The following is a 12,700-nucleotide window of genomic DNA, read 5'->3' as shown; positions in this document are numbered from 1 at the left end:
ATGGATTGAGAGTGGTCAGTTGTCATAAAGTAGCATCCACATAACAACCATCGTGAGGCATATGTGGGTGCTGGCAAATGAGTCACATTTGTTTTTTGATTTATTGATTTGAGAATGACAGACATCAGTTTGTTGTTCCACTTATTTATGCATTCATTCATTGATTTTTTTTTAAATCCTCACCTTAGGACATGCCCAGATAGAGGAAGGAGGGAATGAGGGAGAGAGAGAGGGAGAGAGAAACATTTACTGCTTGCCTCCTGCACACGTCCTGACCAGGGATCAAACCCAAAACCTAGGTATGTGCTCTGACCGGGAATTAAACCCACCACCTTTTTGTGTACAGGATGATATTCTAACCAACTGAGCCACCCAGCCAGGGCTCATTGGTTGATTCTTGTATGTGCCCTGACCAGAGATCGAACCCGCAAACTTGGCATATTAGGATGATGCTCTAACCAACTGAGCTACCTTGCCAGGGCTCGCATTTGTTGACAAAAGTGTGCATGAAAGAGTTGAAAGGTGTCAGAGCTGAAAGGGTGGAGACAAACATATACATTGACACTCAGAGATAATTGAAATACACTGGGATGAAGACAGAGCTAGAGAAAAACAGTGGTTGTTAGTGGAACCCAGAGAAAGGGCCCTTGTGGCTGAGCATATGTACATGTTTGAATGAGTGAGTGAGTGTGAGTGAGCTCCAATGGACACAGGGCCCCTCCACTGCCAGGAGGGGCATGGCTACCTGGGCTGTGTGGTCTGAGGACTCAATCCAGGGAAAATGATCCTGGGTTGGTAACTGGGAGAATATTGTGGGGCTCCTTGGGGTTCTTTAACAGTGTCTCATCAGAATAATTAGTGTGGGCTACAGGTGTGGAGCTTTTTCTGGGCTCACACTTCCCACTGTCTTTATGGACCATCCACAGTCAGTTCAGAGCCCCCTTGTCATTTAGCTTGTGACAACTACTTTTCTGCCTGATTATATTGGTATTTATTTACTTGGAACATAAGACTAACTTTACTATTAATGTCATAAAAATGTGATCAGAAGGATGTTTCATGATAGAAAATAATTATTTTAATAGGTGACTGTAATGTTTTAAAAATTGTGTGTTACACGCCCTTTGTAAAAACAAATTTTTGTGCAGAAACGTTTAAATGAGTCTCTCTTTACACCCCCCCCAACCCCTTTTCCCAAAATACCACTGTTACATTGGAATGTACTCTTCCATACCATTTTCTGTGCTAATACAAGTATGTTTGGGCATACATACCCTTGCTCTCATTCACTTAATGATATCAGGCCGTCACATATTAGTTGAATGTTGAGTGAATCCACTTATTCTTTTATAAATATTTGTTGAATGCATACTCTATACTAGGTTTTGGGTGATAAGTAGTAAAACAGGAGTCCATGGTGGAGGTTATAGAGTAAGGATGTGTGTGTGTGTTTACAATGTTGGGCTTATATTGTACATATTATGTGACTTGGTCTTTGAACTTAATGTATTATGGGCATCTTTTACATGTTAGTACACATAGAGCTGCTTGCTCTATTTAATAGCTGTTTCATTTTCCAACATGATTTGTGTAGCCTTTCCCTCCTAGTGGCTATTCAGGATGTTTCCTGTGTAGATCTCTGTGCATGTATACATTTGCTGTTAGAAACAGTGCTGCCCTGAACAGCTGCATACATATAGCTTTGCCTCCTTAAAACAAGTCTTTTCTGTCTTTTAAGAGGACTAAATTTAAAATCAAATATACATAGTTTCTTATTCAGATATACAGGTTGTCCCAACAAATGTATACACACCAAATGATTATAAAGTCAGTATTTATTAATATACAGTTCATTTTCAAAATTTAAAAGAATCTATAGAAATGAATAATTTTTTTTCAATGCCTATTTTCAAACTGATGACCATTCTGGTCCAGGCACCACTGACAACATGAAGCAATGGAATTGCAAACATCAAGAATCATTTTGTGCACTATTTGTGTACTATAAACTTTATCTTGTACATATCCCCATAAAAAAAAACGTCTAGTGGCACTTTAGGATACATTTTCTTTGTTCAAAGCTTAGTTTGGATTCACCCATTATTTCAAATCAGTTAAACCTGAAAAGGAGTGAAAATTAAGTGCAGTTATCAGCTGTTAAAAGTGTCTATACATGGTTGGGGGACACCCTATATATGTTGTCTAACTACTTCTTTGAGGAAAGTCAAGACTGGCTAATAAACATCAATGAAATGCCAAGAGAGGAAAAAATGGAAAATGACATCATTTTAAATGATGAAATTTAAAATCAAGAGCTTCCTTAAATTTAAGATAGATGGAAGCAACTGAAATGCAGTGTCTCCATATCAGCAGCGCCCCTGAAGTGGGCTTTAGGTTGGATAGAACTGGAAAACAAGATTGAAACTGATGTGTAGAAGTTGAGGCCTGGAAGAGCAGCAGTCCAGGAGTTTGACAGTTATCTGTGAGGAGAAAGCCCTGGTGAAGACCTAAGGCTATGTTATATAGTGTTGCAGAAAGCAGTTAAGTGCAGATCATAGAGAATTTGGGACAAGATTGGAGCTGAATTGGTTTATCCAGCATTGAAGGGAGAGCTCTGAACTCAGGCCAAGGACATACTGCCACTTACTAGCTTGGTAACCTCGGTTAAGTCACCAAGCCCCAATTCCTACTTTTGCAAAAATGATTGCTCATTCAGGCTCCTTTCTTGTTCTTTTGAACTTATGTATTTGGCAGGATGTGATAAGAGTGATGGGTATCAGAAGTGCTTTAGAGAAGATGGAAGCTATCCCAGTGCCAGAGGGAGTAGCTGTTTCTGCTTGGGGTCTAATTAGGTGGCTTTTACCACAGCAACCTCTGGATGCCTCCTTTTCTTTTCTTTTTTAATCATCATCCCAGGATATTTTTTCCATTGATTATTTTAGAGAGATTGGAAAGAAGGGAGGGAAGAGAGAGGAAGGGAGGGAGGGGGAGAGAGAGAGAGAGAGAGAGAGAGAGAGAGAGAGAGAGAGAGAGAGAGAGAGAGAGGAGAGAGAAACGATGTGAGAGAGACACATCAATTGGTTGCCCTGACCAGAGCTGGGGATCTAACCTGTGACCCAGGTACATGTCCTTGACCGGGAATCGAACCCACAACCATTCAGTATACGGGCCAACATTGAGCCACACCAGTCAGGGCAGGGATCATTTTTCTTAATCCTGTATGTTGGCAGGGTGCCTCATAAAACTTTATGCCACTAATTGAATAGCCTTCTTGGAGGCTTTTTCAGAAATATTGACTGGTCTGGCAGAGTAAATGTATCATTCTTCCTAATACCAAACAAAGCTTTATAGAAGTCTGATACAAAGATTTGGTTCTGGAGAAATGGGATTATTCTGTTCCAGGTGTGGAATCTGCTAGTTTAGGCTTTTCTTGAAGAATATATCACTCTCTCTTTTGCCATTGGATTAGATGCTACTTTTTACAGAAGTTTTTGTGAATATTGAACTTGCATACAACTGTAAGTTTTGTGAGTTCAGCAAACAGTAGGTCTTTAGATATTATTTTAAGTCAGTTCAGTCAGGAATTTGGTGACTTCTGTGGTTATGAGTGTTGGGTTCCAGACATTTTTCATGTTTGGGTTTTTTTTGTATTCAGATTTTTATCTGCAGAATTTGCTTTTAACATAATATCTAGCAAATAAAGCTCTTAAAGATTTATAGTAGAAATTCATCTTAAGGGGAGTACAAGAGTCACCAGGCCCAGATTATGGGTGCCAGGATCACTTTGTCATCTAGACTTTCTTAGCTAGAATGAGAGCTCTGTATCCTTTATGATGCATAGTGCTTGATTGGTCATCTGTTGTGTTGGAAACCATGGAATAGTGGTGGAGTTCTTTGCACTGGGGTACCACACTTTCTGACTTGTTGCCTGGGAAAAGCCAGTTGGGGTGGGTCCTCTGTCCATGGGAGAGCCTACTCTGCCTGCTGACAATGCTGTTAGCACCTGGGAATTGGCCTGAACAAATCAGCGTTTGTTCTCATCAAGATCAGACAGCTTGCAATCTTGTACAAAGGGGAGGAATATATTCTTGTAGTTGCCAAAGATGTGATTAGACAAGATATTGATTCTGAACTTCTGCCCTCTTCCCTCTGTTCAACTCTGTTCTTCCTTAGTGAGGTTCAGGCAGAGAAAAATGGAACCGAAAAAAACTAGGCCAGTGGCTTTTGAAAAATATTGATCAGTGAGCATATCAGATGTAGCAAAGACCTTCCCTTTTGTATGATGTTCTGCGTGGGGCCCTTAATGTGGCCCATGATCACCCCTATAGGGATTTGCTTTCTCAGGGAAAAGATTAGAAAAGAAAAAGAATTCCTGTAGACAGTGTCCAAAAATAATGTATTTCTAAATGTTTCCTTGAAGTTGATGATCCCTTTGGTTTTCTAGGCCATGTGGTGGCAGGAAGGAATGATGTGAGGTGGTCAGCTTTAAGCGACAAAATTCTGAGCAATGCTGGTTTCAGTTCCTCTCTCCTAGTCACCTGTGCCCAGCTTAGGCCCCCACTGCTGTCTGTCTCTCTGTCTTCCCCACTCCCCTACCCATCACACATACCACATGAATGTTTTTTTCTCCCCACAATGCATATCTGTGGTGTGGATAGTTGTGTCTGTACTTGAACCAGCTCTAAATCAGGGAGGGCCTCCCAGTGGGGCCACATTGGGTGAGTGAGATGCTATAACCTTGAGTGTCTTCTGGTCAAGTGAAGCGTGGTCCTGGCTTTTATCTTGATTTGCCTGCAGTTGGTTCTATGTAAGCATCCAGGGATCCTGTTAATGGATCCCCTGGGAACAGAGGGAAGAGGACAGAAGTAGATTTGTTGAACCCCTGGGGGCGTTTGAAATGGCACCAAGAGCAGCCTGAAATCTAATTAGCCTCTGCTTATCAGGCCTGAGTTCCAGCATGTTGAAAGGGTGATGATTAGTGAGAAAAAGGCCAGGCTAGTTTATCTTTTCCTTTGCACATTGGGGAAAAATTTCCTCTGCCTTGCTAGCATTAGAAGCAGACCGTTCTTTTTATTCTACTACATCACATCAGCTTTCATTAAAAATCAACAGCAGCAAATACAAAGCCCCATCCATGGAAAACCGTTTAAGGCAACACTGTGCTCCAGCGCTTCGGGGTGGGGTTTTTCCTTTTGCACCAACGGATTGGTTTCTCATATCCATGCCTTTCTGACCCAGCAGCTTTTAAAAGACCGAGAAGCATTGCTCTGCTTTCTACTGCCTCTCTCTGAGAGAACAGGGCTGCCGTGCCTCTAGCCATGTCCCAGAGAGCATATTTGAGACAAGTCAGCTTAATTTGCCTGCATGCCTAGGAAGCCTCTCCTTAAAATCTCATTTTGAGACAAGTGCTGTATCTAAATATTTTGCTTTTCCCATTTAGGCGAGCGTCGGAGGCGCCGGTGCCAGGTGGCGTTCAGCTACCTGCCCCAGAATGATGATGAGCTGGAGCTGAAAGTTGGGGACATCATAGAGGTGGTAGGAGAGGTAAGTGTGCCAGGCAGGCAGGTGTGGTAGCTTTGAACGGGTTGTCAGAACCAATTCATGGCTGGTTGGCCTTTCCGTGGTGGATGTTAAAGCTCAAAGGGACCTTAGACATCATCTAGTTGAGTTTCTTCTCAGAGGAAAAGATTTCTCAGAGATGGATGCTACCAGTCCTGCTGGGGCCAGATGTGGGGCCATTTAAAACATCATTATCTTTCTAATACAGCATGCTAGTGCTAGGCACCTCTGAAATTCCAACCCAATGCCACAGCTTTTCTCCTCTGCTTCAATTGCTCATAGCCTCTGGATGTCCAGAGTGCTCTTGATCTAGAGATGTCTAGAAGATGGATTCAGTATTCAGTGTGGGGGACACTGTGCATTAAGAGGGAAGGAAAATAAGTGATATTCATGGAAGACCTAGTATGTGCCATGTGTGACGAGGTTCTTTTTTTAATATATATTTTTATTGCTTTCAGAGAGGAAGGGAGAGGGAGAGAGAGATAGAAACATCAATGATGAGAGAGAATCATTGATTGGCTGCCTCCTGCACGCCCCCTGCTAGGGATTGAGCCCACAACCTGGGCATGTGCCCTGATCAGGAATTGAACCCGGGACCCTTCAGTCTGCAGGCTGATGCTCTATCCACTGAGCCAAACCGGCTAGGGCTACACACTGCCCTGTTGGCTTATCACAAGCACTTTCTTTTTTAAAAAAATATATTTTTATTTATTTCAGAGAGGAATGGAGAGGGATAGAGAGATAGAAACATCAATGATGAGAGAGAGTCCTTGATTGGCTGCCTCCTGCACGCCCCACATTGGGGATCAAGTCCGCAACCTGGGCATGTTCTCTGACCGGGAATGGAACCGTGACCTCCTGATTCAAAGGTTCAACCACTGAGCAACACCCGTTGGGCCCATTTTCTTTTGCAAATGAAGTATGAAGCTCAAGAAACTCTAGAAGAGGCAGGGCTGAGAGTTGAAGCCAGGTCCACTTGGCTGGAGACTTTGTTCTTCCCACTGCACCACTATCCCTTGTTCCTGTTTGGTCCTGGCTACTCAGAGACAGCCTTGCTGGTGAAGTGGCCCATCAGACAGTGGCACAGGCTTCTCAGACTCCCTGGGAGGGCCTGGGCTTTGGACTTAGAACCTGATCATTCATTCTGATTCAATGCATGTTATCTGTATATAGAAATACAGTTTTCTGATTGCTTTGGTTTCCTGAATACCATTGGACTTTACAGAAACCCACGATTTACAAAAAAGGAAGCTAGAAGTCAAGGAGGATATTAAGTGAACTATGATGTGGGTAGGGCTGATGCTAGCAGCCAGATTTCCTGACTCACATACAAACATAAGGTGAGCATGTGTCAAAGCTTTATTTAACTCACTAATGAGGGGATCTGTAAGATGGTAAGGCTGACTCAAAGAGAATTGTGAAAGAGCAAAGTATTTATAATCACTGAAAGAGAAAATTCTTGATTAAGATTGCTAAGTTAGATGCAAAACTACGTAGTGTCCTACAGTTAAAGCTGTAACCTCTGAGGTCATCTTTTTTAGGGGATAAATCACTTACACCTCTGCTGGTCAAAATCTATTTTCATTGCTATGTGACAAGAATCATTTGCATTGCTTTCACTTTTCTACCAGTTAACATCCCCACTAACAGTTGTAAACTAACCTCATGCATAGTACATAGTATGTCAAACAAGATACTAACCTCATGCATAGTACATAGTATGTCAAACAAGATACTAACCTCATGCATAGTACATAGTATGTCAAACAAGATTCGTATCCCTGGATAATTAGTTAATAGGGTTCCCTGTGTGGCACTTAGAAGACATGCAGTAACCCTTTGCCTATTTCCAAGTTTTGGATAATAATAAATTGTCATTCATTCATAATTTTTTATCCATGGTGCCAAGAAGGACACATAGGAGATTTGTTGAGAGTTGAATGAGTGAAAAATGGACAACAGAGTAGACTATTTATGCCAATGGTAGAAGGACAGATTTCTTAAGACTGAAGCCATGGAAGAAATTCCAGAGGGAACAAAACCAACAACAGTATGACTAATTTAAAAAAAAAAAGAGTTAAAATTGTGGTATGATTTGAAGTGAATATAGCTAAACAAAGAGAAAAACAAACGGAAAATTTTGCAATAAATTAGGATGAAAAGTTATTTGTACCATCTGAAAATATATTAGTAAGCTGCTATAACAGTGATAAATGGTAGATAAATCTTCCATAAACACAAATCCCCCATGGTGACATAAAAATCCTAACGATGAGAAAATGTTCCACCCTGCTATTAATTAAATAAATACAAATGAACACAATAATGGGTCCCTGCTTTTGAAAATTCTAAAAAAATATTTAAAATATTTAGTGGTAAGACATTGGCAATGCTTAGAAGTGGTGACTTTGTATATATTTATGAAGCTGTTTAGCAAGGCATGTCAAGAGCTATAAAAATCTGAATTAATACACATTGACCCAGTAATCTTACTCTAAGGAATTTATCCACAGAAAATGGTTAACAGAAAGAAAAGTGAAATATGTTCATTGCAGCAGTACACGTGATAATGAAAAATAATCAAGAAAGTGAATAGTTATGTGAATTGTTATATTATCCCGCTAAAAGATTGTGAAGCCATTAAGATGGCAAACACAGAGGCCTTTAAATCTGTATTTATGACAATACTGTGCATTGTAATTACCTGGTATATTCTGCTAACTTGCTAGCTCTTTAACAACAGGGATAATATAACAATTCACATAACTATTTTATCTGTCTTTACATTCGCGGTTCCTGGAATAGTGCCTAAAACCTAATACATACCTTAATAAAGAATTGATAAATAGCCGAAGCCGGTTTGGCTCAGTGGATAGACCGTCGGCCTGCGGACTGAAAGGTCCCAGGTTCGATTCCGGTCAAGGGCATGTATCTTGGTTGCGGGTACATCCCCAGTAGGGGGTGTGCAGGAGGCAGCTGATCGATGTTTCTCTCTCATCGATGTTTCTACTCTCTATCCCTCTCCCTTCCACTCTGTAAAAAATCAATTAAAAAAAAGAATTGATGAATAAAGTAAATTAATAAATGAAAATATAAAAATATTTTTGCAAAATAAATGAACAGATTAGGACACAAAATTGCATATACAAGGATATAGTCATGTAAAAATATAGCTCCATGCACATGACCAGAGACTGAAAGGGAACAAGAACGGAAAATGGTTCTGTCAAAGATCGTTTTTCCTTTAATGTTGTAATAATGTTTTTTAAAAAAATATATATTTTTTTATTGCTCACAGAGGGGAAGGGAGAGGGAAAGAGAGATAGAAACATCAATGATGAGAGAGAATCATTGCTGGCTACTTCCTGCACACCCCCTACTGGGGATTGAGCCTGCAACCCAGGCATGTGTCCTGACTGGGAATCAAACCATGACCTCCTGGTTCATAGGTCAATGCTCACCACTGAGCCACACTGACCGGGAAAATGCTGTAATAATGTTTAACAAGATAAATAAAATTATTAATACATTTCTGGGAAGTATTACACTCACCTACCTGTTGGCTCTAGGGTAAAGCAAGCATGAATGGCTAAAGAAGAGTGATCACAGGGCTGTTACTCTCCTCACCTAGATGACAGAACTTCACCAGCACCCACAATCCGTCTTTTTTCCACTCACTGCCAATTCAATGCTAGGCTTCATTCTGGACTTTATTCAAGTAGGAAAAAAAGAAAAATAACCAAGTAGCCTATGCTGTTTATGTAAAACAAAACAAAGGTTGGCCTTTTAATCTATATTTTTAAAATTATATCATCAAAAATTAATTTCCCAGTTGTTCCAATTTACTTGTAATATTGTTGATTTGTGGCCATAATCACTGTGTAATATAAAATCTGCCCCTTTCTCTTATCAAGGATGCTATATAAATGCTAATGGATAGCTATTTTCTAATTCTGCTGAAAACTAAAAACAAAATAAAGACCTACAATATCAGGGACTGATTGAGGTAAGACAATAGCAATAGCTTTGCAATACTATAGAATCAATCAATCTATTGATCAATAAAAATATATTGTATTGTGTATGTATATATACATATTATATGTTGTATTTTTATTGATTCGTTAATAGAATGATTCTACTATATTGAAAAGCGATACATACCCAAATGCACATGCTATGAAGCAACTGGAGTATGTAAACATAAAATCCTACAGTCTGCCACCCCTAATCTCTCTGTTGTCTTGTCCACACCTAATTTAGCAGTGTTTTTAACCTTTAAGTCATTACCATTATCCCTTCACACCACTAACCCTTTCTCCTCACTCATATATTTTTTAGCTATGTAACCGAATTGTGGGCCAGCAATAAGAGCAGTGTGCTTAAGCACGTTTGGGTAGACACAGCCCTGACCCTCATTGGGCAGGAGTCAACTACGGGCCTCTGTAATGTGGCTTAGAGAAGGAATAGAGTGTATGGCAGTCCAGGGCTAAGTGGAGTTGGCAAGGGGAAATTGCTCAAGAAAGCCCTCACCATGCTCTGCCTCCTGGCTAGAGAGTAGTGAGTGATTCTCCTCTCATCATTAGATCCATCATTGTGAACCTAAATGAACTGGGTTGCCAATTGAAAAGGAAAAATAGCAGGCTGAATTTCTAGGTAGATATTTTTAAAGAGATCGTTGTAAATATACATTTGTGTCATTTTGTCCAGAGTGGAAAAGACTGATAAATCAGGCAAAGTTCAGATTATAAGAACAGAGGTGGCATATGGAAAAGGTTACCTGGAGAAATAGCATTTGAGAGCCTCTGGAATTTCAAAACTGGCTTGTTGGCCTTTTTTTTTTTGGAAAAGGTCATTGAAGCCTCTTTCTTTTCCTGTCTGTGTCGTCTAAAGCTTGGGAAATGAGCCACTTTTCCTTTTGTGTTGTATGAGCTTGGTCTCAACCAGTCTGTCTTAGTCGTGACCTAAGGGATTTTCAGAGATTCTTGCTTTTATTTGCTCTTTGTCATTAGTTTTCTTTTTATTATTAATATATATATTTTATTGATTTTTTTTTTTTACAGAGAGGAAGGGAGAGGGATAGAGAGTTAGAAACATCGATAAGAGAGAAACATCGATCAGCTGCCTCCTGCACACTCCCTACTGGGTATGTGCCTGCAACCAAGGTACATGCCCTTGACCGGAATCGAACCTGGGACCCTTGAGTCCACAGGCCGATGCTCTTTCCACTGAGCCAAACTGGTTAGGGCTGTCATTAGCTTTTGAGGTATTTCTCAGTGGTCCCTAGTCAGGCTGGCTGGAGACCAGTGGCTTCAGTTTCAGACTTAAAGCCTAACCTGGCCTTATAGTTACAAAGAAGTAACTTGCACTTCCAAGTAACTTAACACATTTTCCTTCTTGTACTCATAGCAGGAGATTTGGTTCTTTTATCTACAGCTAAATAAGCTGTTGAAATCCTTCAAAACTTTAACTCGTCAGATAGCCTTTGCCAGTTTGGATGGGTAGTTATTGTGACTTATAACAAGAAATATATATTTGGTTTTTGCCTAGTCGTTCTGGCACAGAGCTCCTAAAATCCTTGGAATTTCCTAAGCCTAGAGAGTGATCAAGGTGTCTTTTGTTATGTACATGAGATGACTTTTGGAAGCACCAAAGGATGAGGGTTGCCAGTGGAGCTAATCAAGTCAGGGAGGGTAAGATATGCACAGTTAAAAATGTAATTAGTAACTCAAGATGTTATTAGAGTGGTAAATGATGGCAATGCTAAATGAGGGAGGGATTTAAGAACAAAGGTTCTCAATGAGGGTGAAGAAGATGCTTGCTCGAATAGGTGACATTTCAACAGGGCATGTGGAAGGTGAGAAGTACTTGGATGAATTCAGCAAGCACAGGCTGCATTACATAACATGCTGGGCTAGTCTATAGGATGGACAGGAGGATAGTGCAGCCTTGCTCTGAAGTTGGGTATGACCTATGAACCTTCAGGGCAGGTGTGGAGCATAGGAAGTAGGAGCTGGCAGATGCAGTCAGATTTGGTTGACATAAACGTTATAGTGTTGCCCACACTGAACTTTTAAAGAAATACCTTCGGTATGGTTTTCTAAGATCATCGCATCCCATAGATAGTTTTATCACCTGGGAATTGTGACAGGACAAAACTTCAGTATCTTGATTCATCAGAATGGTTATCTTGCTGGCTTAATTTCCTATTTGCTTATATTTTCAAGTTGGAATGATAGTAAGGTCTTAGCATAGATCATTTAATAATTTGGGCACCTGTAGACTAGTCTGCAATAGTTTTGAAGGACAGGACTTTCAAGCACTGCTGAAGGATGTCTGTAAAAGCCCTACTAGAAACCCTTTCCACTCTGAGCAAAATCATGGATGTTGCTTTGTCTCATTAGACAAAGTTTGCTAAAGTCTTAAACAGAAGTTGTATATGTTTTCTTAAATCATTTCCCTTTTAATTACTCTACACATTTCTCCTTCAAGGGGCTCCTCTCATTCGGAATAGACTTATTCTCAGAAGAACGAGGGGAAGGAAGAAAAATAGGCATTCTGTGTGTATAGAATGTTTTGGTCCTACCAGAAAGAAGTAATCAGACAATGAATTACACAGTCATTTAGGAGCTAGATAATACTTGATATTTGTCACAACCAGCTTTCCATGTGCCCAAATCAACAAGGATAGTTAGTTAAAGCAGCTAAAATGGAAAATAATGTAGGTGTTTATGCCTTTAGGAAGTGGTTCCCTTAATATATATATATATATATATTACTAATTCCACTAATTGAAAAATATGTTTCCTAGAAACAGTTGGATTTTTCCCCCGGCAATATTCCAAATGTAAACTATGTCTTGGCACATATACATGAGTTCTAGAAAAGGCAAAATCAATCATAGGTCATAGAAACCAGATTAGTGGTTGCTTGGAAGTGGATTTCCAGGGACACAAGAGAATTTTCTGGAGTGATAGAAATGCTCTGTATGTTAATAGAGGTATGGGTTTCATGGATGTATGAAAACTGATCAACTTGTACTGTTAAGATCTGTTCATTTATATGAATTATACCTCAATTTAAAAAAACTTTAAATATCTATCTTAATATTTCTCTAGTATTTTTAAATTTTCAAACTACT

General features: G+C 39.9%; 1 protein-coding gene across 1 annotated transcript in view; it reads left to right on the top strand.

The window, feature by feature from the left end:
• Positions 1–12,700, top strand: part of SH3KBP1 (SH3 domain containing kinase binding protein 1) — a 339,627-nt gene that overhangs the window by 166,317 nt on the left and 160,610 nt on the right. The window contains exon 4 of the mRNA XM_008154559.3: positions 5,441–5,544. Coding sequence (XP_008152781.1) covers positions 5,441–5,544 — 104 coding nt within the window. The remainder of the gene's footprint in view (positions 1–5,440; positions 5,545–12,700) is intronic.

The sequence above is a fragment of the Eptesicus fuscus genome, chromosome 1 (assembly GCF_027574615.1).
Source record: "Eptesicus fuscus isolate TK198812 chromosome 1, DD_ASM_mEF_20220401, whole genome shotgun sequence".
Classification (NCBI taxonomy): Eukaryota; Metazoa; Chordata; class Mammalia; order Chiroptera; family Vespertilionidae; genus Eptesicus; species Eptesicus fuscus.
Note: the sequence above shows the minus strand (reverse complement) of the source record. Positions and strands in the feature narration are given on the sequence as shown.